At 36.9% G+C, this 25247-nt stretch overlaps 1 protein-coding gene across 2 annotated transcripts in view; it reads right to left on the bottom strand.

Annotated features, from left to right (window-relative positions):
• Positions 1-25247, bottom strand: part of LOC131027971 (uncharacterized) — a 149038-nt gene that overhangs the window by 88833 nt on the left and 34958 nt on the right. For both annotated transcript variants that reach the window (XM_057958065.2, XM_057958064.2), the window contains exon 2: positions 20512-20567. In XM_057958065.2, the coding sequence (XP_057814048.2) occupies positions 20512-20567 (56 nt within the window). The remainder of the gene's footprint in view (positions 1-20511; positions 20568-25247) is intronic.

Below are 25247 nucleotides of genomic sequence, written 5' to 3'. Positions count from 1 at the left end.
TTCAGTTGCTGATCACCAAGTTTTGAAGCCCCTTGACAGATCGCTGCACTCCATCAGGTCTGATTGCTGGAGTTTGGAGGGTTTGATACAGGTTAATGCTGCATTAATCAGTTCTAGACAGTCCTACCTTGCTTCGCCAACTTCTAAAACAGATATTTCCAGCCTCATAACCCATACGGTCAGCTATATTGTGTATTGTTGTTGGACATTTACTGCTATGATTCTGCTACAGTAGCTTAAAGCTCTTTAGTCTGGCATTATTCATTTATTTCGAGAATATTCTATAGGTCAGATTTGAAAATTGTAGGGTTTGCTAGCATTGTTTTCACTGGAAACTAATTGCTGCTGATGTCTAGTTACTTGCTGAGAATTATTGCTCAATCTGAAAATTATCATTGCTGGTCATAACATTTAAGGGGTGTTTGAAGGAAAAAAAGAAAAAACTTGCCTTTTATCTGTACATAAATTCTGTTAATATATTTAGTTCTGAAATAATCATTTTTAAACTAGGATTTATTTGTAGGCTGCTCATAGTTATTGAGTGTTTATTTTCAGCATCTATTTTCCTGTTTTCTATCAATTCAGAAAACTCCAGAAAGATTACGAAAATACAAAAATACAAAAAAAATTGTATAGCTTTCTTAGTATTCCCTGATTGAGGATATTACGTTGTGTAGAAACTCAATGCCTCAGAAACTTCCAAAACTTTTTCAAGTCATTTCCTAAATTGGAAACTTGCCATAAATATTGACGCAACAATTTTCAGATTGAGAACGCAGTGGTCAACAGTATCCCTGTTCAAAGTTTAGAGGACATTGAGTATACAGGCCTAGTAAAGATAAGATCAACTTGTATTCAGAAACCAACCCTTGTTAATGTAGGTTTTTATTTTCTCTTATGTTGGGGGATATTTATTTTTCCTACACAATATTAAGCTTGCTTAGGTTATATTAGAATGGTTAGAATGAGGACACGTGGCATAATCCTACATTCACATGTGTCATTCACACCCACATTTGGGTGGTTGAATGGCACACCCTCTTTTGGATTTATTTGCCACCTCCTCATAACCATTTCTTGTCTTTACCTGAGTTGGCATAACCATGTACTTGGCATTTACAAAGTAGGTAAAACTCCCTCCTATTTTGGGCTATAGGGAGTTATTATTCCTCTTGGTTTTATATGCCCATATATTTCTATATAAAAAAACCCTCACCTCTCCCCATGCTTAGTACTGAGATGAGAACACTGTTAAATTTATGTATCAGAATTAAAATTACAGAGATACAGAGCAATATCTCTAATATTGATGTTCTAATTCAGAATTATAACTGAAATATCTGAATATAACTATATATATATTGTGCAAAACAATATTTTTGGTATTATAGTTCTAATTCAAAATTATATTTGAATATATCTCCTGTCACTGAAGATATCAATTATCATAATCGATGTATCTGAGTATGTTAACTCCTCACAGATAATGCTAGTGTGCACAGCAATATCTTCACAGTCAATACACGTATATATATATACCAAAATCTTCGATGGGTATTGCACGGGTATAGGCAGTATGATCTTTGATGGGTATTCTACGGATATAGTTGAAAACCTCCGACTCAACAAACCAAAAATTTGGACTCGGACTCAGACTCGTGAAAGACTTGTGAAAGACTCGGCAAAAAAAAAACCATAGTTTTACAAAAAAACATAAAGAAATTAATGCATTTAGAGAACATAAGAGCCATAATTGAAACATTACACATGTCACATACTCATAGTTTCAAACTTTCAACTCTAAAATGTATAATACCAAGATTTCTTCAATGCTAATTATGTTGTTATATGAAGCCTAATCAGACTCGGAGGTTAAATTTTCCCTACTTCCATCGGCGCAATTTCCCCCTATATTTTTCGACGGGGGTTTGGGAGCAGCACCCCCAAGTTGGAGTCAAGGGGCATCGCCCCTTGCGCGCTCCCTATCGCAATACAGGGCAAGGTCGAGGGGCAGTGCCCCACGAGGTCAAAAATACTTTTATTATTTTATAAAGACGTCGGGTTTTTTTTGGTTTTTTTTTTCACTCCCTCAGTTATGCCAAATGAAGGCAAATTTTTTTTTAAAAAACTCAATTTTAAAGCTTGCATGACTTTTTTCTGGGTCTCGGCGAGTCCATCTGAAAGACTTGCGAGTCCATGCAAAAGACTCGCGAGTCTTTCAGATGGACTCGCCTCGCGAATCCTTGGCGAGTCAACTCGTAGCTCCCAAGGACTCACGAGTCCGTGGCAAGTCCACGATTTTTAAAACTACTATGTAGTATGATCTTCTACGGGTATTCTATACGGATAGATGCAGCATAACCTTCAACAACGATGCATTAATGCTCCTAATCTAGGGAACTAAATACCCAACCAAGGTGGTGAAAGGACATGACCTCAATCGGGGTAACTTGTCAGATCAAGGGGTGCGATAAAGATAAACTAACCCAATAGACAATCATCAACATTCCCCGATAATGAGATGAACTAACCAATATATTTGTTAAGGAAATTAATACTAACCAATAAATTTGTTAAGGAAATTAATACTAACCAATATATACGTAGGAAAAACAATTAGATTAGCAAATAAAGAAATCGCAGAATTAACACAGCGATTATAGGAAAAAAAACAAAATGTTAATAAAAGTTGCGACAACAGTCAGGAGAAAGATATCTCCTGCTACTATAACATCAACACTCCCTCTTAGCTAGGGTGGTATCTTTCTATATATACATGTCATGGAGTCTCTTAACATAACATCCACAATGGCTACTCCCATTTGTGGAGAAGAGTTCATTATGGAGTCACTCAACGTGATGTCCACCATGGCTACTCCCATGAGTGGAAGGGAATATGTGCACAGGTGCCCATCACAGAGTCACTCAACGTGATGTCGTCATGGAGTCACTCAACATGACATCCACCATGGCTACTCCCATGTCTGGAAAAACACAAGTACAAAGGATTCATCACGGAGTCTCTAAACGTGATGTTGTCATGGAGTCACTCAACATGACATCCACCATGCCTACTCCTAGAGGGTGGATAGAACCACATCTCCGTCTCGGAGATGGACAAGGGCTTTCACCTCAAATTTCTCTGTCACAGAGAAAGATGCATTATAGCAAATCACAAAAGATTACTGATGATAAATCTCCCTCTCAACAAGGGCTTCATCCTCCACAACTCCAAGCTTGTCTCGAAAATGCACAAAATTCACTCTGGAGAGAGGCTTGGTGAGAATATCAGTCGTCTATTCATTAGTGCAAATATATCTCAACTGAATAGCTTTCCTCAATACCATATCTTTGATGTAATGGTATTTGATCTCAACATGTTTTGTTCTATCATGGAACACTGGATTGACAGATAGCTTCACACAGCTTTGATTGCCACAATGAATAACAGTTGGCTCCAATGATTGTCCAAACAATCCTGCAAGAGGCTTTCAAAGCCACATTGCTTCTCAAGCTTCTAGACATGCTGCAATATATTCTGCCTCTGTTGTGCTTAGTGCCATTGAAGATTTCTTCCTGCTGCACCAAGAAATCATCATGGATCCTAAGCTAAAGCAACATCCAGAGGTGCTCTTTCTGTCAGCTACACTCGCAGCCCAATCAGAATTAGAGTAGCCTTGTAGCTTTAGATCTATACTGGAAGAATATCTCAAACCATATCCAACTGTGCCACGCAAGTATCTCAAGATATGCTTTGTTGCAACTAGGTGAATTTGCCTTGGTTCACACATGAACTGACTAAGGGCACTCACTGCATAGCAAATGTCTGGTCTAGTATTGACTAGATACATCAAGGATCCAATCAACTGCACGTACATGGTGGGATCTACCAGATCTGAACTAGCCGCAGACTCACTCAATTTCTTCAAATTTGTTTCCATTAGTGTAGACATAGATTTGCAATCCATCATTCCAAATCTCTTCAAGATATCTATGGTGTATTTCCCTTGACTTAGAATAATCTCATTGGGTCTCTGCCACACCTCCCATCCTAGAAAGTAATGCATAAGACCTAAATCATTCATCTCAAACTCAGAAGCTAACTCCTTGCATTTGACAATGAGATGTTCTTCTCCAATAAGAAATGAGTCATCAACATAAAGAACCAATATTAGAGTCTCACCATTAATTACCTTGAAGTAGAGATTTGAATTTGCATCATTCTTGGAGAATCGCAAGCTCATCAAGTATCGATCAATCCTCTCATACCAAGCATGAGGTGCCTGTTTAAGGCCATACAATGCCTTTTTCAACCTGCATACATGAGATTCCTTTCCATGAATCACAAACCCATCTGGCTGTTCAATGTACACTTCTTCAATTACACCATTAAGGAATGTTGTCTTTACGTCCATTTGGTGTAGCTTCCATCCTTTAGCTGATGCAATAGCAATAATAGTGTTGATGGATGTATAGCAAACAACAGGAGCAAAGGTCTCCTCATAATCTATTCCCTTTTTCTGAGAGAATCCTCTAGCCACAAATCTTGCTTTGTACTTTTCAATGCTTCCATCAGCTACATGCTTGATCTTGAAAAGCCACTTGGAAGATAGAACTGATTTCCCTTCTGGTCTAGGTACAACATCCCAAACACAATTCTTGAGAATGGACTGATATTCCTCTGTCATAGCATCTTTCCACACTTGTTGAGTTGATGCCTCCTCAACACTGGAAGGTTCAGATTCGACGATGTGACTCATTAATACCACATAGCCAGGAAACTTCTGTGGTCTCTTGCTTTCTCTAAATGTGCCTCTAGGAGCTACATACTTTTCTGCATCTTGCATAATTTGTCTAGCCCATAGAGGTCTCTTCCAACCTATAGCAATATCTCTTGCACCATCAGTAGGTTCCAAAGGCTCAACTGGATCACTAGCCTCTTCAAGTTCAGTAGACTCCCTCTGAATCTCGAGAGTATGATCAACGTCCATGTCCTGAGGAGTCTCCTGGTCTTCATTATCTATCTCCATGTATGAACCTTTAGATCTTTTGAATGCAACATCTTCTTCAAAAGAGACATCCCTGCTGATCTCTATCTATTTTTGTCCTGGAATGTGAATCTTGTAGGCTTTTGAAGATTCACTGTAACCCACAAATATTCCTTTCTTGCCAGATGGTTCTAACTTAGATCTCTTATCTTTAGGCACATGAATATAAACAGGACACCCAAAGATTCTCAAATAAATAACCTCAAGTTTCACACCTGTAAATGCTTCTTCAGGAGTCATACTCTCTAATTTTCGATGAGGGCTCCGATTCTGAACATACACTGCAGTTTTGGATGCTTCTGCCCAAAGGAAGGTTTGTAAGTCTTGATCATGGATCATAGCTTTGGCTGCCTCAACTATTGATCTATTTTTCCTTTCTGCAACTCTGTTTTGTTGGGGATTGTAAGGACCACAAAACTCCCTCTTAATCCCTGCCTCAATACAAAAATTATGAAAGCTTCCAGAGGTGTATTCTCCTCCATTATCAAATCTTAGAACCTTGATCCTTTTTTTGGATAAGTTTTCTACTTGAGCCTTAAATTCTTTGAATTTCTCAGGCACTTCTTTAGATTCCTTAGACTTCAAAAAATAGATCCAAGTCTTTCTAGAGTAGTCATCAATGAAAGTTACATAATACCAAAAACCACTTAAGGATGCCACAGACATTGGACCACATAAATCAGAATGAACAAGATCTAGAATACATTTTGATCTACTTTCACTATTATGAAAAGGACCCTTAGTATTCTTACCCATTGCACATCCTCTACAAGTACCATTTCTTTCCTGGCTGAGTTTCGGAAGGCCGATAACCATCTTCTCCATGGATGGAAGAACTCTGAAGTGAAGGTGAGCAAGTCTCCTATGCCATAGCTCACTCAAACTGGTGGAATCATGCATCAATGCTTGAATTGGGCTAGTATAAAGTCTATATAGACTCTCTTGGCGAACACCAATCACCTTAGCTATTTTAATGCTAGAGTTCTTCGGCCAAGCAAGAACTTTCCCTTCTGAGAATGCAACTTGATATCCTTTGTCCTCCAAAGCTGAAATTAAAAAAAAGGTTCCTCTTGATATCTGGTACGAACAAGACATCACTCAAATGAAGAGGGATGTCAGAATCTAGATGTAGAGAGGTGGTTCCAGCACCTTTCACTAAATAGCAAGCATCATCTCCGATTATCACTTTCAAGTTGGTTTCTCTTTCTACTAAGTCAGAAAGATGCTCTCGATATCCTATATTGTGACGTGAAGCACCACTATCAATCAACCAAGAGTTATTGTCGGTTGGGACATTGCTAGAGAGAGCTAAAATGAATAGAAATCCACTTGAGTTAACTCTTGATTCCTTCAGAGGAGAGACATAACCCACATCCGCAGTAGAGACATGATGCTTTGGTCTAGTTGGACAATCTTTAGCATAGTGACCATACTTGTCACATCTGAAGCACTGAATATGGGAGAGATCCTTCTTCTTCTTTGATTCGGGAGCATCTGATTTCCTGTCTCTATTTCTCTTGAAATTTCCTTTTCTCCCTTCTCTTCTTTTCCTCATTGAAGTTTAAGCAGCAAGAACATAATTGTCTTCATTGTGAGAGCTACGACCAATACCTCTTGTTGCCAACCTAGATTCTTCTTGAATGCAATTTGCTCTAAGGCGATCAAACTTTAGCAATTTAGATCTTCCACTGATACTTTGGATGAAGGGCTCCCAAGATTGTGGAAGACCATTTAAAGCCAACATAACCAGGTCTCTGTTTTAAACTTCATCTCCTATGGCTCCTAGCTGATCCTTCAACTCGGTGATCTTAATAAAGAAGGAGATGACAGATTCTCCTTTAGCCATTTTAATGTGATGAAGTTGTTGCCTCAATGCAAGAGCTCTACTGGTGTTGTTTATCTCATACATGCCTTGTAGAGTCTTGAACATGGCTTTGGCCGTCTTCAATTTGAATATAATAGGTACAAGGTGATCCTTTACGGAATCAATTAATATCTTCTTGGCCTTAGTGCCATTCTTCCTCCATTGTGTTTTCTCAATCTCATCAAAAGGCTCGGGAACTTCTTTCTCCACGAATTCGAGAATATCATTTTCTTCTAATGCAATTAGGACTCTAAACTTCCAAGAGGTGAAGTTAGAGGCACCATCAAGTCTATCTTCAACCTTGAGTCCATTCACCATTTTCGAGACTTGGATAGACTCCCTTGGATGAGAAGAGTAGATGAATTCTCTGTTGTGAACAAATCTGATCATGATCTTGGTTAGACCTGCTCTGATACCATGTTAAATTTACGGATCAGAATTAATATTACAAAGATACAAAGCAATATCTCTGATATATATATATATATATATATATATATCAGAGATATATATATATATATATATATATATTGTGCAAAACAATATTTCTAGTATTATAGCTCTAATTCAAAATTATATCTGAATATATCTCCTGTCACTGAAGATAACGATTATGATAACCGATGTATCTGAGTATGTTAACTCCTCACAAATAATGCAAGTGTGCACAACAATATTTCACAGTCAATACACGTATATATATACACTAGAATCTTTGACGGGTATTACACGGGTATAGGCAGTATGATCTTCGATGGGTATTCTACGGATGTATGCTGAATGATCTTCGACGGGTATTATACAGATAGATGCAGCATAACCTTCAACAACAATGCATTAATGCTCCCAATCTAGGGAACTAAATACCCGACCAAGGCGGTGAAAGGACATGACCTCAATCGGGGTAACTTGTCAGATCAAGGGGTGCGATAAAGATAAACTAACCCAATAGACAATCATCAACATTCCCCGATAATGAGATGAACTAACTAATATATTTTTTAAGGAAATTAATACTAACCAATATATACATAGGAAAAACAATTAGATTAGCAAATAAAGAAATCGCAGAATTAACACAGCAATTATAAGGAAATAAACAAAATGTTAATAAAAGTTGTGACAGCAGTCAGGAGAAAGATATCTCCTGCTGCTATAACATCAACAAACACTAGCTCAAATTATGAGTCTAGTTCAGTGCTAGGAGAGTGTTGAGTTTTGTTCAGCTCTTGGATTCTTGTCTTGCTTTCCTTCAGTCACATTGATCCTGGGTGGCTTCACAGCTAAATTTAACAACCCTTTGTTAACTAATATAAGTGATGACAGGGGTTTGGTGAACCAATATTGACACTTTCTAACCCACTGGCAAGCCATTATACAAAACTTTTGCTTAGCTATCCACCGCAAAATAAAGAGTTGTTTGAGAGATGGGCTTAAATTTTAGTAGGCCATTCAAGAGAATGGTCCATGATTCTATGTTGACATTTGGTTACTGGCTTTCCACCAAGCAATCTAATATCTAATCCCCACCCTCACCAATTCATCATAATCAAATAATAATAATTGATTCACTAACAGTCATTATCTTCATCTACACATGATAATAATCGCATTATAAATTTTTTTAATGTCTTATTATTTCTATCTCTTGTTAACTGGAATAGATGTAGAGTAACTAGTTTATGTTGTTCAGGTATATATAAGCATTTGACTTTGTTCACAAACCTGCTGAATCATTGGGTTCTAATGTGCATTCTCTGAATAACAGCATCCATAAAGGAAAATAATTACTATATTTTCCATCCAGCACAGCCCAAAACAATTTTTATTTAGCGACTTTCATGGCTCATTCCACATAATTTTGTAACTATTAACTGAACCTGAAACCCTTTTAAAAATGCTATCATTGAGGCAACTGAAGCAATAATTAGAATTAACAATTGCAATTAATGTCTTCTCAATAGTTGTGGCCAAATTTTTCAAATACAAATTCAAATCTTGGCAATGCACTTATGCTTGAGAAAATTCAAATCTGCATTGTTAAAAGTAGGGAAAATTGAAATGAATAAGTGCCGATGAACAGCTGTGAGGAAAAGAAGTCTGGAAAAAAATTCTAAAGTTTACAAAAATGTTAGGGGCAACTTGTCATTCAGAGGACAGTCAAGGGATGTCTAGACATCCATAGGCAATATGAAGGACATAAAGATGTTCCCAAATATTCGCCCAAATAGGAATATTCCCCCACTTTATAGGGGCATCCCAAGGATGGAATCTTGGGTGCCAAAGACAGCAGGGAAAGGTTCCATCCCTGTACTGCTGGACCTGGGTCATCCCTGTTCCAAAGAAGACCCCAAAAACACCAGGGGTGTATCCCAAGGCTACACTAATCCACAAGGTTGTTTCTCTGAATGTTTGGATGGCGTCCCCAACATTCTAGATGTCCCCCTTTTACGACTGGACAGCCTGCTCCATTTGGTGCATAAAAATTTGAAAAGGTAACCTTTAAGGATAAGTAATTGCAAATTCAACACATTTTAATTACTTTTTAAAATTTCAACTATTTTTAGTTTGTTTAAATAATTTTAATAGTCATCCCCCTTCCATCCCCAAATTCAACAAAAATTTTAGGACTGCACAGCCTGCTTCATTTGGAGTATAAAGATTTTAAAAAGGAAACTTTTAAAGGAAAAAAACAGCTAAACCCCATAAAGCTAAAAGGGGGACAACGTAGTTGCCAATTTAACACATTTTATTTACTTTTTAAAGTCTCAACTACTTTTTTTTTTTGAGTAATTTTAATAGACATCTCCAAAACCATATCCCCATGTCCCAAAAACTCAAGGAAACATTGTTGAACAATGAACATATTTTTTATTACAAGAAAATATTATACTTGGTACACATTTGTTAAATATATATATTAAATATTTTGTAACCAATGCTTAGTTTTATCTTTTTGAATTAGTGGATTCCAAGTGGATGTTTTTGTTTTGGTTCAGCTTTTTTCCGTTTTGCTCTTACTCCTAAGCACAAGTTTCAAGTAAATTAATATCACAAAATATTACCTTATCTAGATTATCTTGAAAAATTTTGTCCTAGGCTCATAAACATATTGGTCAATGGAAATGTAATATCTAAGAACCATGGCTGCATAACTTCTATATTGCAGAACATTTTGAAGGTACACATAGAAGGGGATTCTAAAATCGTTGTTGATGCAATTGCGAAGGGATCTTCTCCAAGCTGGCAGATAAACAAATTGATTTCAATAATCTGTTCAAAGTTACGCTCCTTCTTGTTGTGATGTATTCACACATTGCCCCATTGCAAATGAGGACCCCCACTTTTTCGCTTTCTAGGGTAGTTGTCTTAGCTTAGCCGTTGGTAGTAGTTTGAGTCTTTTGCTATTAACCTTTGCATTAGAGAGGTATAGTTGGTCAAGAAGCCAGGAGTCAGGTGAATAGCCCTTTTGTGAGGTGTGAAATGAAGTAATGTGAGATGAGGAGTCAAGTCAAGAGTTTGATAGAGGAGCCCCTTAGGCCAAGCCTAGTCGACTCTGCAGATGTTTTCTTGATCCTTCAAGTGACCCAATTACACTTCAATGAGAGGTGAGACCCGAGAGCAAAATTTGACTAAGTATGCTAAAATTTCCTTTGCTCCAGTCTAGGAGCGAATTTTGCTTCCATTGCTCCCCTTTAGGAGCAAAATCCCTCTCCAAGCCTTCCAAATCACCTAAAGCTGCCTCCACCTTAGTTTAAGCAAAGGATTCAATCCTTGATCAAGAAACTTGAATGAGGTTAAGTGTGGAGGTCATTTCCATTGCTCCTCATTAGGAGCGAAAACCACTTCCTTTGCCCTCATCTTAGAGCGAAATTGCTTTCCTGAGCACATTTGAAGAAAATGAATGAGTTTTGATGCCTTTGACACCATTTTGATCATAGAAGAGGTGAAGTTCATCATGATTTTGGCTAAGGAATGGAGGAAAGATGGCGAGTTAGAGTCACTTCCATTGCTCCTCTCTAGGAGCGAAAAACACTTCCATTGCTCTCCTTTTAGAGCGAATTTCCCTTCCATTGCCTTAGGTTGAGAGCGAAATCCTATCAAAAGCAAGCATTGAGGTCTTTTGATGTATGAAAGCTAAACCTAAGGCGTGAGCTAGTAACACTAAGCTAAGGGATGCATTTTGAAGTCTCTTCCATTGCTCCCTTTTGGGAGCGAAATTTGCTTCCTTTGCTCTCAATTGAGAGCGAATTTGCTTCTAGAGCCCTCCAAGAGCATAATGCAAGGCACTTGAGTTGATAACGAAGGAAAGCCAGTGAGAAAGTGTTAAGCTTCAAATTGGAGGCCATTTCCATTGCTCCTCGGTGGGAGCGAAATTTACTTCCTTTGCTCATCTAAGAGCGAAATTCTCTCTAAGGCTTTCCTTAAGGCTAATTTGACACATTTACACACTAGGAAGGCAAAATCACAAGGTCTAAGTCAATGCAAAGGCAAGGAATTGATAAAAAGGAAACCTAGCTAAGAGGTGAGTTTGAAGTCTACTTCCTTTGCTCCTCATTAGGAGTGAAAATGCCTTCCTTTGCTTGAGATTGGGAGCGAATTTGTGTTCCTTTGCTTGAGCCTATGAGCAAAATTGCTTATAGAGCTTTCCTTTAGGTTGATTTGATGCACTTGAGTTGATGAAAGGCAAAATTTGAACAAGTGTGAGAGAATTTCCTTTGCCCCCTGATTGGAGTGAAATTTACTTCCTGTGATCCTTCTCAGGAGCGAAATTTGCTTCCTTTGCTCTTGATTGAGAGTGAAATTCCTCCTAAGGCCTTCTTTGGATTCAATTTGACACATTTTCATGCATGAATGGCTAAAAAACTTAAGTTTTGAGTTGATGAATGAAAGTAGGGAGATGAAATTGAGCTAAGTGTCCAACTTGCAATGACTTCCTTTGCTCCTTGATTGGAGCGAAATTCACTTCCATTGCTCCTCATTGGGAGCGAATTTCACTTCTATTGCTCCAATCTCAGAGCGAAATCATCTTCAAGACATTTGGTGAAGGAAATTTGACAACTCTTGCATATCAGGACTTAAATTCAAGAGATGAGTTGATGAATGAAGAACAAAAATTTGGTTAAGTACTAAAAAATTTCCATTGCTCCTTGTTAGGAGTGAATTCTTGTTCCTTTGCTCCTCATTGAGAGGGAAATGCTCTTCCTTTGCTCAAGAATAGAAGCGAAGTTGATCCCAAGGTTCCTCTTGAGGTTATTTTGACCTATTTTCACCTATGGATGATTGGAACCTAGAATTTGAGTTGAAGGATTGGAGATATTGAATGAAATTTTTGACTAAATGGTTACTTCCTTTGCCACTTTGGAGGAGCGAATTCCCCTTTTGCTTATTGAAAGAGATGCATATGCCAAAATTTTCTAAGTGTTGAAAAATTTCCATTGCTCCCATTTTGGAGCGAAAACAACTTCATTTGCTCCCTGAGAGGAGCGAAATCACCTACCTTTGCTCCTTTATGAGAGTGAATTCACTTTTAAGGCACTCATTGAACCTTTGAGGGTAATTTGATGGTTTTTGCACATAGAGACTAAAAAACTTAAGGAATGAATGAAGTACAAGAGATCAATTGATGAAGAGGTGATGGAATGATGTTGAACTTCCTTTGCTCCTCATAAGGAGCGAACTTGGTCCCCATTGCTTCAACTTCCATTGCCTATCCTTAGGAGCGACCTCCTCTTATCAAACCTGCAAATTACATTAAAATCAGAGATTATATAAAATTAGGAGGTTATATGCAAGGTATATATCATGTGTGTTTGATACCCTTTTGTTTGTTTTGCAGGAGGTGAAGAAAGAAATCAAAGGGACCAGGTTGGAGGAGGATGGGAACAAGTATCTCAACAAAAAAATTTCAACATCAAGGTCAAGATACAAGGAAGATGTCTTGAAGAGGAAAACGTCATTGGCAAATACAAGGACATCAAGGAATGTGACTACACAAGAAGCATTCACTTATACAAGGACATGATGTACAACACTAATAACATGAAGAGAATCACAAAGAAAGAGTTTCAAAAGAGTGACGAAGCAGTTATGACATCAAGGATTCATTCCAAGACAGTCTCAAGATCCAAAAATAAGAAGTCAACATCTACACCTTGCACCTCCATGATTGAGACATTCAAAAGGATAGTTTCAAAAGAGTTAATCAAAGTTAGAAGATCGTCATCATTGTTGCTGAAGCTGGATAATGTTGAGTATCAAGAAATGTTATTCAATATTCATTCATGATGATGAATCCAGTCTACAAGTGCAAGTTGAGGTGGCATCCTACTCACCACTCACCAATCAGAGGAGTTCAACCTCAGCATGTCCGGATTCAATAAACCAAGCTCACCCATGGGAGCACAAACTTTAATGCACCTACCCCCACTATCTATTGGTTGAATATTCTAGAGATGACAAGTGTCAAAATGTTGTAATTATTTCATTGGCTAGAATAAAGTTTGTTGTAACAAACCCTAATTAGGGTTTTCATTGTAAAATATTGGCCATTGATGGAGATTCAATCTTGGCCATTCATCATAATGAGCTCTCTATATAAAGCTCAAGCTCTTCATTTGTAAAGGTTAATAGAATAGAAGGAATAGAATAGAGAAATAGTTAGTAGTTGAAGAATAGTTCAATAGCAGATAGTAGCCAGAGTCGAGTAAGAGGAGAAGGCAGAAATTGTTGTCAAAGTTGTAAATAAACTTCCTTTTCATTGAAGTTATGGTGCAATGTGTTGTTTCTTTACAAATTGCATGGTTTCTTGTTGGATCTTCATGTTAGCTAATGATAATTAGATGGATGGAAGGAGTTGTGAATGGTTAATGATGAGATCCATTTGACCATACCACTAGCCTCTTGCTGATTGTAAGAGTGCTTTGCGTGGTCAACTAGAATGATATGAGCTTAACTTCAAATTGTTACATATCCATTGTCTATGCATTAACTTGAAAGGTAATCAATGTTTGATGGTAATGATTTGAACATCTATGAATTATCCCTTAGAAGATTGCACTGAGCTTGTGTCAAATTGTTCAATTTGATGGTGAAACCTTTCTTAGTAGGATTCCATCGAATCATTCACTCTTCTCTTACATTCTAAGGATTAGAATAGACTCCCTAAACCCTGTGCCTTTTACTCTTTCTTTATTCTCCAAGCGAGTAGTTAGAATCTAAGTTCCAGCGATTCAAGCATTCAACAATTTAACATAAGTCCACTTGTGATTCCAGCATAATCACATCAAACCAACGAGCTTATCCACACATCGTGACCCGACATTTATGAACCTTGGAGTTGTCTCAACCAAGGAAGCAATAATCGTTTGGGGAATTAATCGGCAAATCAGAAGTATAAGATTTTTTCAAAAAATCGGGAAAAAATTGGATTTACAAAAAAACGTAAAAAATTGCAGAAAAACAATCAAAAACTACTTTTTATATATATATTAAGGCATTTCCATAGCATAGAGATGTTGTAGGCAAATAAAATTGACACTTGAACACATGAATTGCAGGAAATAGATTTTTGTTGTTTATATTCATATCACCGATTACGTTGCACAAAATATACTACACCATAAATAATATCTAGATGGTGATAGATGTCAAAATGTCAATTACAATATAGTTTGTGACTTTGAACAAAGTCAACTTGTAAACTAAGTACAAAATTCTAAAATATCAAATGTAGGCAATGACATGCTAGAGGGCAAGAGGTTCTGATGATGAAGCTCCCGGGTGAGAGCCTGTCCTAATTCGATCAATCCATTGAGGACCAAAGTTGGCTTGCCTCATGATATCAAAATCTTCAGTCTCAAGTGGACAATCAGCAACAACATCATCATCATCATAAACATCATCATCATCATCAGCATCATCAGCACCAATCAACTCACACTCTGGATTTATCTCATCGAGGTCAATTGGCAAGCCATCCTCAATAGTTCTTGATTTTGCCCATGTAGAAATTAGTGCTTCCCTTACAAATGAAAAACACAATGAATAGTGAATACACTTTAAAAAACTGCAACAATATATTAATATTCTCACCTTGAACTTTCCTTATCTTCAAGTGGAGGTTGTGATGAACAAATACCAAGTCATTCATCCGTTGTTGTGATAGGCGGTTGCGTTTCTTGGAATCTACGTGTTCAAAAACACTCCAATTACGCTTACAAGAAGATGAGCTGCATGGTTGGCTCAAAATGCACACTGCCATCCACCTTAAATTTGGTATTTTGTCTCCAAAAGAAGCCCACCAAGCAGCTGAAAAACACATTATATGGAGATGATATTGTAAGACTGAGAATATCTTATAATCTTGTCAGCCTTATTGAGCATGTTGGCAAAATAAAGAGATTGTCAAAAGTTTATAGAGTCTACCTGGTTGAATGGTCTTCTTGATTTGTATAGCAGCCCTAGAAGAGAGAAAACCCTTAGAATGCTTGTACACTTCCAACTCTATCGTAGCCGCATCAATTTTTTTCAAGTCAGGAAACATTTTTTCCATGCACTTGAAGAAGCCTTGTTTGATCTCAGCATCAATTTCCATGAAGTCAGTCTTATAGAATAACAAGGGATTGAGCAAGTACCCCGCAACATGGAGAGGAGTGTGCATGTGTCCATCCCATCTCCTATCAATTATGTCCCACAACGGCATATACCTATCCCTATTATTTTTCATCTTACTCCTTATCACCTCCTTGGCCCTATCCATGGCCTCATACACATATCCCATGGGGGGTTTTTCCCCATCCACTAGTCTCAAGACTTTTACTAAAGGCTCTGAAAATTCTACAATATGTTCAATAGATTCCCAAAAGGTGGTGGAATACATATACTGTGCCACTGCTATGCCATTTGCTTGAGTTGTGAAGCCAGACTCCATCCACTCAGCTAAAACAAACATTCGCCTCAAATTACCTTTTTGTTCACATAATGTTTGTAATGCAAGGAAATATGTTGCAAATCTTGTCACCCCTGGTCAAACTAGCTCCTTGCCTCCAGTGAAAGAGCGGATTATAGCCAAAACCCTCGTGTGATTATAAACAAATTTGGTAACCTTGTGAGCCTTCTGAAATGCCACCTTAACCCATTCAATTTTTACAGTGTCCTCTAGGGTTAGATCAAGGCAATTTGCTGCACATGGTGTAAAAAACATGGAAGGGTATTTATCTGTCAGAAGTATCCCTACAGCAACACAAGCAGCAGCATTGTCTGTGATAAATTGAACCACATTTTGTGGCCCTACATCCGTAACTACCACGTCATACATCTCAAACAATGCATTTGTGGATTTCATCGTATTAGATGCATCCACAGATTTCAGAAAAACAGTGCCAATCTCACAAGAGACAAGAAAGTTAATGAGAGTTCGGTTCCTTCTATCTGTCCAACCATCTGACATGATACTGCAACCAGTCCTAGCCCACTGTAACCGATGTTGTTTAACAACATCTTGAACATCCTCTACTACATCTTTCAGCATACCAACCCTCAATGACTCGTAAGATGGGGCTTGAAACCCAGGTCCTACAGCTGCAATAGCATCTACCATGGGTTGCCAATATGGATTTCTGGAAGCATGGAATGCCATGTGAGAGGAGTACCAAAAATTACCAACTGCCTTCTTTGCCTGTTCAGTGACAGTTTTCCTCCATCCTGTACTCTCCAAAGTGGTTGTGATCCTGGTGTAGTACGAGGTTGGAAGAAAGTATTAATGTTTCCTCCACCTGTGTTTGGTCCACGTGCTATACAATTAGGTGTTGATCCACATTCCCTAAAACTCCCATCTTCACCATCCTCCTCACCCAAATGGTTTGTCCTGGGATCTGCAGAACTAGAGCCTAGTTCAACCCCAATTCTTGCCTTTTTGGCCTTACTCTCAGCAATCCCGTCAAGAGATTGTTTTGCCTGATACGAGACATCTGTAAGGGATGCTTTGCATATCACGGTGTTATTTCCTCGTTCTTTGGACAAATGCCATTTGAAACGATAAATTCCACCACTGATCTCTTCTAGACACCAATTGCGCTTGACCTTCGTGCTACCAGGAACTGATGTGCAATGTGTCCACGCAAAGTCTTTTTGATGTGGCATTGTGATCAAGAATTAGTTTTGCAAAAACATTTTAATTCAATCTTTCAACAATTTCAATTGATACTTTTAAAGATATGAGTTTTTATGACTACAATTGATGTTCTGAGCAGACTAAGAAAAAGGTAAAAGGTCTCATTTGCTAGACTAAGAATGGCAAAACATTTTTGTCTTGGTTTGAAAGTCTCTCAAATTCCATGGCTACGAAAAAGAAAGTTCTTGGCAGCATTCTAAAGTTATAAACAATTGATTAGGAATCGATTCTGTCCAATGTGTCATAAGGAAGAAAAGGGTATGAAATGTCTTAAGCAAAAAGAAATTCAAAGCATACAAGAATACACTAGCAAATTTTATAGAAGGGCTATTCAAATGGGTTAAGATGTGTTAAAATAAGTACAAATGAAATATATCGGTGTGATGGATGGAGAAGCATTGTTGAACATCAAGTTCTATGTCAATGGTGTTAAGGTTAATTCTTTGTTTGATTCATGGTCACAAACTAACTTTGATTGCACAAAGTTAATGGACTTGCTTTGGAAACTTTTTAGCCTTAAGCCCTATGGTTTGGGTTGGATTAAGAAAGACACGCAATACTAGTTGAAAGACACACATTATTTTCTCTCTATTTTCTTTTTAAAAAGTGTAAAATATGTTTTTTAGCAAGATAAATCTCAGCATTATTTTCTACATAGCGTATCAACCATTTTTCTACACTAATGCTAATACTATATCCACAGTCCCCTCTACCTCTTTTTTTCTAACTTATTTTGAAAAGTAATGGAAACCAACTAACTAGCAAGTTGTAGAAATCAACAGAATGTGCTTAAAGGCGTCATGAGAGAACTGACCATGTTCTTTTCTAACGCCTTATCCTATTTTAAAATTTCCATGAAGCAGTGTATTTATAATGTTAATAATTTACGTTGATCATTTTAAAAATAAAGTGATTTGATAAACCTATCAATAGAACTAATATTTATTCTTAGCATAGAATTTGTTTCTCCATTCTTATCGAAGACAAAATATGCTTCTGCATTCTCCATGACGATCAGAATGTTAATAATGGTTAACTTGTTCTTATTGAAGACAGAATATGCTTCTCCATTTTGCTTAAAAAGAAAACTGGTGAACAACTCACACAGGAAAGCATAATTTTGCTATTTCAAACTACAAAATTTCATATTGGAAACAATAAACTAATGACTCTTAATTGATCAGAAAACTTCAAAATTAAGCTATTTTCTGAAAAAGAAAACTGATAAATCTTAGAAAAAACAAGCATTAAGTTTAAAAAAACTTAGCAGATATCTTTGCACACATTTAATATATATAAATAATTTTGATATATTTTAAGTTTTAGTATTATCTTCAATCTTAAATTTTAATCTATAATATTGCTATTTGTTGATATTAAAATTTTATTTAAAATTGTTTTCATTTATATTATTGGGATTGATGGATGCACATTAATTACATTGTAAGTATACATCTAACATGGTATTTTATGAAATAAACAAAGATGCACACGATAAGTATGAAATAAAGTTTAAACAAAAAAATTGATAAAATTAAATAAAAACCTACTATAAAGAAAATTCTCCATCAACTTGCAGATGTCGTCGATTTTGCCGAAGACTTGCAGGTTTCGCAGAAGACTTCCCCGTGTATGGAATGTTATGTGTGTGCATGCTTTATAGAAAACGCGGGCCAAAATATCTTTTTTTTCACGCGGTTTAGGGTTTTTTCTCCGTCGCGATTTTTTGGGGTTTTTTTGCATTTTAAATGGGTTTTAATCGCGATATTTGGCGATTTACAACGCAAAAAATCGTTGACTGGCATTGACCAATTTTTACCAATTTATTTGGGGAAAAAATCGGCATTCTCGACGACTCCCGATTAATCACGTATAATCACAATTTATTCCAAATGTTTGCTTCTATGGTCTCAAGTGATCCTTAAGCTAATCTTCAGCATTTGAGTAACTTTGATCAAAAGAGGATAAGATACTTTTGGGTATTTTATTTTGTGTTTGCATGTGCATGAAAAACACATCAATACTTCCAAGATTTTCGAATTTCACATATTAAAAGGGCAAGGAATGGGGTGGCAAACTTACTATCCAATGTGGCATGTGGGTTGAATCTTTTTGTCACCAAATGGTGGGGTAGTGATGATGAGGTAATACCTTGGCCAACCTAGCTCGAAGTCGTTTAGTACTTTTGGAAGGGGATGTTTATGCTCTTTCTGGCAAGTACTTGTCATAAATGAACCTACATTAACTCTTTGCATTGAAAGCTTGCGAATTCACGCCAGCTTAGCCTAAAAGGGCGGCGGATAGTAATGGAACTCTGCATTAATGAGGAATGTTTGTCGAGCTTCATGTTGCAATTTGAGAGTGGCTTCATTCACAGCCTTTTCTCGAAATTTTGATTGCCCTGTAGAGTCTTCCCTGGTGCAGGCGATGTGAAGTGGTTTTACTGCGACACAAGTGCAATGGAGGCTAACTTCACCCTAAAAATCAAGAAACAAATGTGCCCGTTCCTAGGCCCCGTCTCAAAGATAAGGTTGAGGAGGATGTTCCTGTCTAATGATGAACGGGTGATGAAGAGTGTACAATTCATTTTGGGTGAAGACTTGGGCATTGTGAGGCATCGATACAAGACCAATATGGATGTTTACTCGCTTATTCTGGCATGGGGTTTGGACCTGGAAGATTCTATCAAACCAGTTAGACGGGTGATGGAAGCGATTGTTCTTGAAGATTATCGTTTGGCCATGGAGTCAATTCTAGAATGGGCAATTCTTGGAGTTGGTTTTGACGTTTGTGAGGGCATTCAGAACTTCCACCACGTGGTTGAACGGAATTACATTCCTTTTGTGAGATGGCAGGAGGATGGAACTAAAGCACGATACAGAGAGGAGGCAAGGAGAGGCTAGGAAGCCCTGAAGGTATTCGTGCAATTGATGGAAGTCGAGGCAGTGTTGCAACAGGCTATAGAGGAGGAGAGAGAGTTGGCTTGCAAGCGACTGAGGCCGAGGAAGCAAAAGGCAAGCAGGGAGAAAACCCTGGCTTTATCCCTAGGTAGCTCTCTGTGAATTGTTTTCAATTATGTGTTATACTATTTCTGTTTGGGAGTTTATTCCCTGTTTCGTGTTTCTTGGACTATGGCATTTTCATTTTGTTTAATCCTGCTCTGTATCAAATAGAGGCAAATTTGTGCGTAGTGATACTATCAAAAGTTTTGGGTTGGCGGTCTGTAAAGATGGTTTTGGATGCATGGTTTTGTCTAGGTTAGGTGGTTTGGTTGGTTGGTGGTTTTGTTGGAGGCTTTATGGCAGAATCTGTTTCCCTCTTTTGAAGTTGTACTTTCCTTTATCTATATTAATAAAAATCTAATATTATCGATCAAAAAAAAAAAAACTTCTATATTGCAGAGAAGAGAACAGAGATAGCCTTACATGCAAGGACCATATGCAAATAGTCTTGTCATAAGAGGCACTTAACAAAAAATCTCCTGCAATCCCAATGCACAATCTTGCAATTAGAGAAATATTGAAACATGGAACAATTGAACATTATCATACAATAAAGGAAAAATAATTACTTTAATCAATACAGTAATTGAGATGAGTGTGTGTAGGCTTAGAAATATTAAGTGACAGGCAACATTTTTAAGAGGGATCAAAATGAGCTAATGGGGATATTTTATTGTTTCAAGTTAGAGTGGCTCCCAATTTATTTGAAAAAAAAGAGCAGGAGATGTTTTTCTCTGTGTTAACCATCAATTTTTAACATTTTTGGGACATCTCAATGTAATGGCCAGGGAACTACTTAAATAAAGGTATTAGCATGATGACAAATACTGGATTACCAAGAAAATGAGGTCAAGATGCCTAAGTAGCTAAGATGGTAATTTCAACCTAAGGATAGTGAAAAAAGAAGTAAAAAAGAATCTACTTTAAGTTGATGATGAAATTTGAATTAAATAAGAATCTACTTAATTTTAGAAGTAATATTCATGCAGGAGAATAGCAACATAACGAAAACAAGTTTATAGGAATTCACACATGTACATCCTCCATTAATTATTATGTTTTGAGGAAATAACTGCTTACACTTTAGGGGAAAAGGGTGGAACGGTCCAAGAAGAAAGGATATGTTCAACCTTATGATCCCAAATGAAGGGGATGCACAGTAGTATGTTCACATATAAAATTCATGCATAGCTGTTGGAGGGAATAGTGAATCATTTCCGTTTGTCCTTAGCAATTTATGAGCTGACTGGCAAGGGAGCTCTGTTATTTATATTGTGTTTATAAAGGTAAGGATGAAAGATAAGCTAGAAATAAAGGCCTATGTTCTATGATGCTTCAGAACAGGGACAATAGGAAATGCTGGGACACATTTCAGGGACAGCAGGGAACTGCAGACCTTTTTGGGAGAACACCAGGGGAAGACAATTGAAAAAAAAGGGAAATTTTTAAAATATAGGAAATTTCATGTACTCGTATTATAAGGCATTCATCATATTCATTATAAACCATATTACATAACACTAGAACTGAATTGAGAATTCAAATGACAGTCAACATACAAATCAACAATATTTCATTGTTTTCATTTGAGTTTTCATTGTCAATGTGCATATACAACAAAAGGCAAAAAGGCTACAACTGAAAATTGACAATATTTAGAAAATCTGAAAAACAATATAGCAACTAGATCTACTACTGCTCTGCTGCTATGCCTCATTGTATAATCATATTGGATTCAAAACTGATTAAAGTTTCTTATAGATGGGTGTTTACTTGAAAACAATTGAACTTGTGGAAGGTGAATTGCTGGCTTGGGAAATATTGGACTAGCATTTGCAACATCAAAAAATTTGTTTTGTTCCTATTAGGAAAAATGCATTGTTTTGAGTCATGGGCCATTTTCTGTAAAGCGAAATTTGTGTAAGGGATCATTTCAATATGGGCACTGTTTAAAATCTGGAACTTGTCATGACAAAAAAAACTCAATACACTAAATGATCCATAACAAAGACCAGAGAGATTCGCCACATAGAGAGAAAATAACATTGTATGTGCTACATATACAAAAGTGACTTTCTGTCAATATCTCCTAGATACATCCATGATCATATCAAAACCATAATATACTACCAAAACAGTAATACAGTCTAGGAGATAATACCAATTTAAACACATGAAAATTATAATAAAATATTAAAATGGTATTTATATAATCTATACGGTGTATGTGATTGAGTTGTGTTTTGGAGTGCAGCAAATTATGGTAGTTATCAGGGTGGTGGGGACCATTCTGTTGCTTGGATAATATACTTAAAATGCAGAGGCTGAACATGATGAGTGACTTTTAAGGTGGTATCGTGACTTTTAAGGTGGTATCGCAAGCCCTTTTTGTTGCTTAAATAATTTATTTAAAATACAGAAACTGTTCTTTTTAATGCTTCTGCCATTTGCAGACATTTCTGGGTAGCTGACTGCTGTTTCCAGGACATACCCAGAACCATAGGAGCAATCAAGGATGGCCCAGAGGCATTTACAAAGCATCCCTGAAATGTGATGGGTATGAAGATGGCCAGAAATACCTGGGGATACATCCCTGTGTATCCCTGATAAAGACTAAAAAGGGATAAACAAAATTCAAATTTTGAAATTTTGGGTCATATTGCAATGTCCCTTTTTTGAAATTAAGCCAAATTAAAACCCAAAAATGCCCATCATACATTTTCCATAGGTTTTGAAAATCATGCACTAATGATGAGATTCAAACCATAACAAAGAGGGCCTCAAGTAAAGTTAAAACAAGAAATAAGAAAGCCTCTTGTATTAAATTTTATTTTAAATAATTCATCTCAATATCAATCAAAGGTCATGAAGGAAATTTGACGAAACTCTACTTCATAGAGGCCAAGCAAGGAGAAGGCATATTGATCAAGCATCTATTTTCTGCTTTCTACTCCTTGTTGGAGCATTGGACTATGGTTCAATTAACCTCAGTGTTGTCCTCATTTTTGTTTCCAAAAATGAAGGATCACTACATTAAAATTTTGTGAAAAAATGAAAAAAAATTACTCTATGGCACGCTTCTCGAGGCAGAATTTTGACGAATCCTTGGACTGGCTTAATCCTCAGTCTATTCTCGAACTACGTTTCAAATTTCGTCAAATTCTGGATTCGTTTGCTATGTCTTTCCTTCAATTTTGGGTTTTAAAACCCCGACTGCAGGTGGAGAATTTTCTTCAAACTGCAAGTTTTAATGATATTCATTGTTTTGGTTGTTGTAGGGGAATTTTTAGCTTATTACATGTGCATTTTTATTAAAAGATGTTACTTGCAATTTGTTTTAAATTTCCCTTTCTTGTTTTTGTCTTTTTTATTGTTTTTTGGTCTTGTGTATAGTTAAAATAGGGATTTTTTTGCTCAACTACAAGTAAACTTGCAGTTTGGTCAAAAAACCCCTACTTTAATGGTTTTTGCATGTAATAGGGATTTTAAATCCCCATTACATATGTGCAAGTCTTTCTTGCTTGTTGTAGGGATTTTATTTCCCTTTTACAAGTAATTAAAACTTGTAGTCCTCTCCAAAAAACCCGATTTTGCCTTGCAAGTGCTTTTTTGACAATTTTAAACTTGTCATTTGCTCCAAAAAACCCGATTTTGGCTAGTAAGTGAAAAAGTGGAAAATAAAACTTGTCATTTGCTCCAAAAAACCCGATTTTGGCTAGTAAGTGAAAAAGTGGAAAATAAAACTTGTCATTCTCTCCCAAAAACCCGATTTTGGCTAGTAAGTGAAAAAGTGGAAAATAAAACTTGTCATTCTCTCCCAAAAACCCGATTTGCATTCCCTTCTGCAAAATCGAACTTGTCTTTCATTCCAAGAAACCCAAAATGCAAAAAAAAAACGATTTTTGAAGAATTCAAAGCAATTTTTTGTGGAGATTTTCTAGGGAGGAAAGGCGTTTTTGCTTCTACCCTATTATCATGCATTCATGGACATCTTTCACGCCAATGGAGGTTGCATTGACTGGTTTTTTGCCCTAAATCAGCAACCACGTTTTTCATAAATGCCACTTTCTGAGGGATTAAATCTTCAACAAACTTCACTCTCCTAAATCGTTTTGCCCTTTCTCATCTAGGCGTGGAGTTTAGGAGGATTGTTGACCCATTTAATGATGCCATTGGAGATGCAAATGATGGCCACGTTTTTTCCACGTGACTCCTTTGGCTACGCTTTGCAAACACTTGTCATCATTTCTTCTACTTCCTCCTTAGGCGTTTTGTTCTAATCCTCTTGGGTGTGCTCTCTCATTGGCATTTTGGTCCTCCAAGTTTGGAATTGCTGCTACATTTATCAATTTGGGGCATTTTTGCAAAAAACGTGATAAGGGTTTGGCATTACGGATTACTTCCATTTGCCGGTTTTCCTTCTTCTTTCCAAAGATTATTGCATTTTTGGAGAAGCATTTGCATTTTCAAGAAATGTATGGCTTCTTTCCTTTCATTCATTTATTTGATTATTTTCTTGTTTTCTTAATTTTCTTTCTTAGTTACATGTTTGGCATGTATTGTTCTTCCCCCAAAAATCGGTTTTTGTGAGAGAATTTTTCCCCTTGGTATGCAATTTTCGAATTGCATTGTTCTTCCCAAAATTCCCTCTTTACTTGTATTTGGGATTTTTAATCTCGATTACAAGTTTGCTGGAAATTCTTGTTCTTCCTCATCAGTAAAGGAATTTAACCATTTTTGGTTAAAATTCCAAGTTGAAAAGTGTGAAATACCCCTCCCTTGCAAATTCGGGTTTTGAAAACCGGATTAATGTTGAAGAGTTCTTCCCTTTTTCATGACTTCCCCGGATTTTCCCATTTCCATCCATTCATGTTCTCCATATCCGTACTTTCCGTTTCCGTCATTTTCCGCAAGTCAAAATCTCATTTTTCGTCCATTTCTCCATTTTCGAATTTGCAAGTGTACTTGTATTCGGGTTTTAAAACCCCGATTGCATGTATGTCCTTTCCAACTTGTATACTTGCGAAAATTCTCCCAAGATCCGAAATTGGTCAAAGTCAAGATTTTCCCATTTCTACATATTTCCCCTCTTCCTCTCACAAAATCGTGAAATTCAAGAATCGAAGTTTTACCCATTTGGAAAAGGAAGAATGATATTT

The sequence above is a fragment of the Cryptomeria japonica genome, chromosome 5, assembly GCF_030272615.1.
Source record: "Cryptomeria japonica chromosome 5, Sugi_1.0, whole genome shotgun sequence".
NCBI classification, from domain to species: Eukaryota; Viridiplantae; Streptophyta; class Pinopsida; order Cupressales; family Cupressaceae; genus Cryptomeria; species Cryptomeria japonica.
Note: the sequence above shows the minus strand (reverse complement) of the source record. Positions and strands in the feature narration are given on the sequence as shown.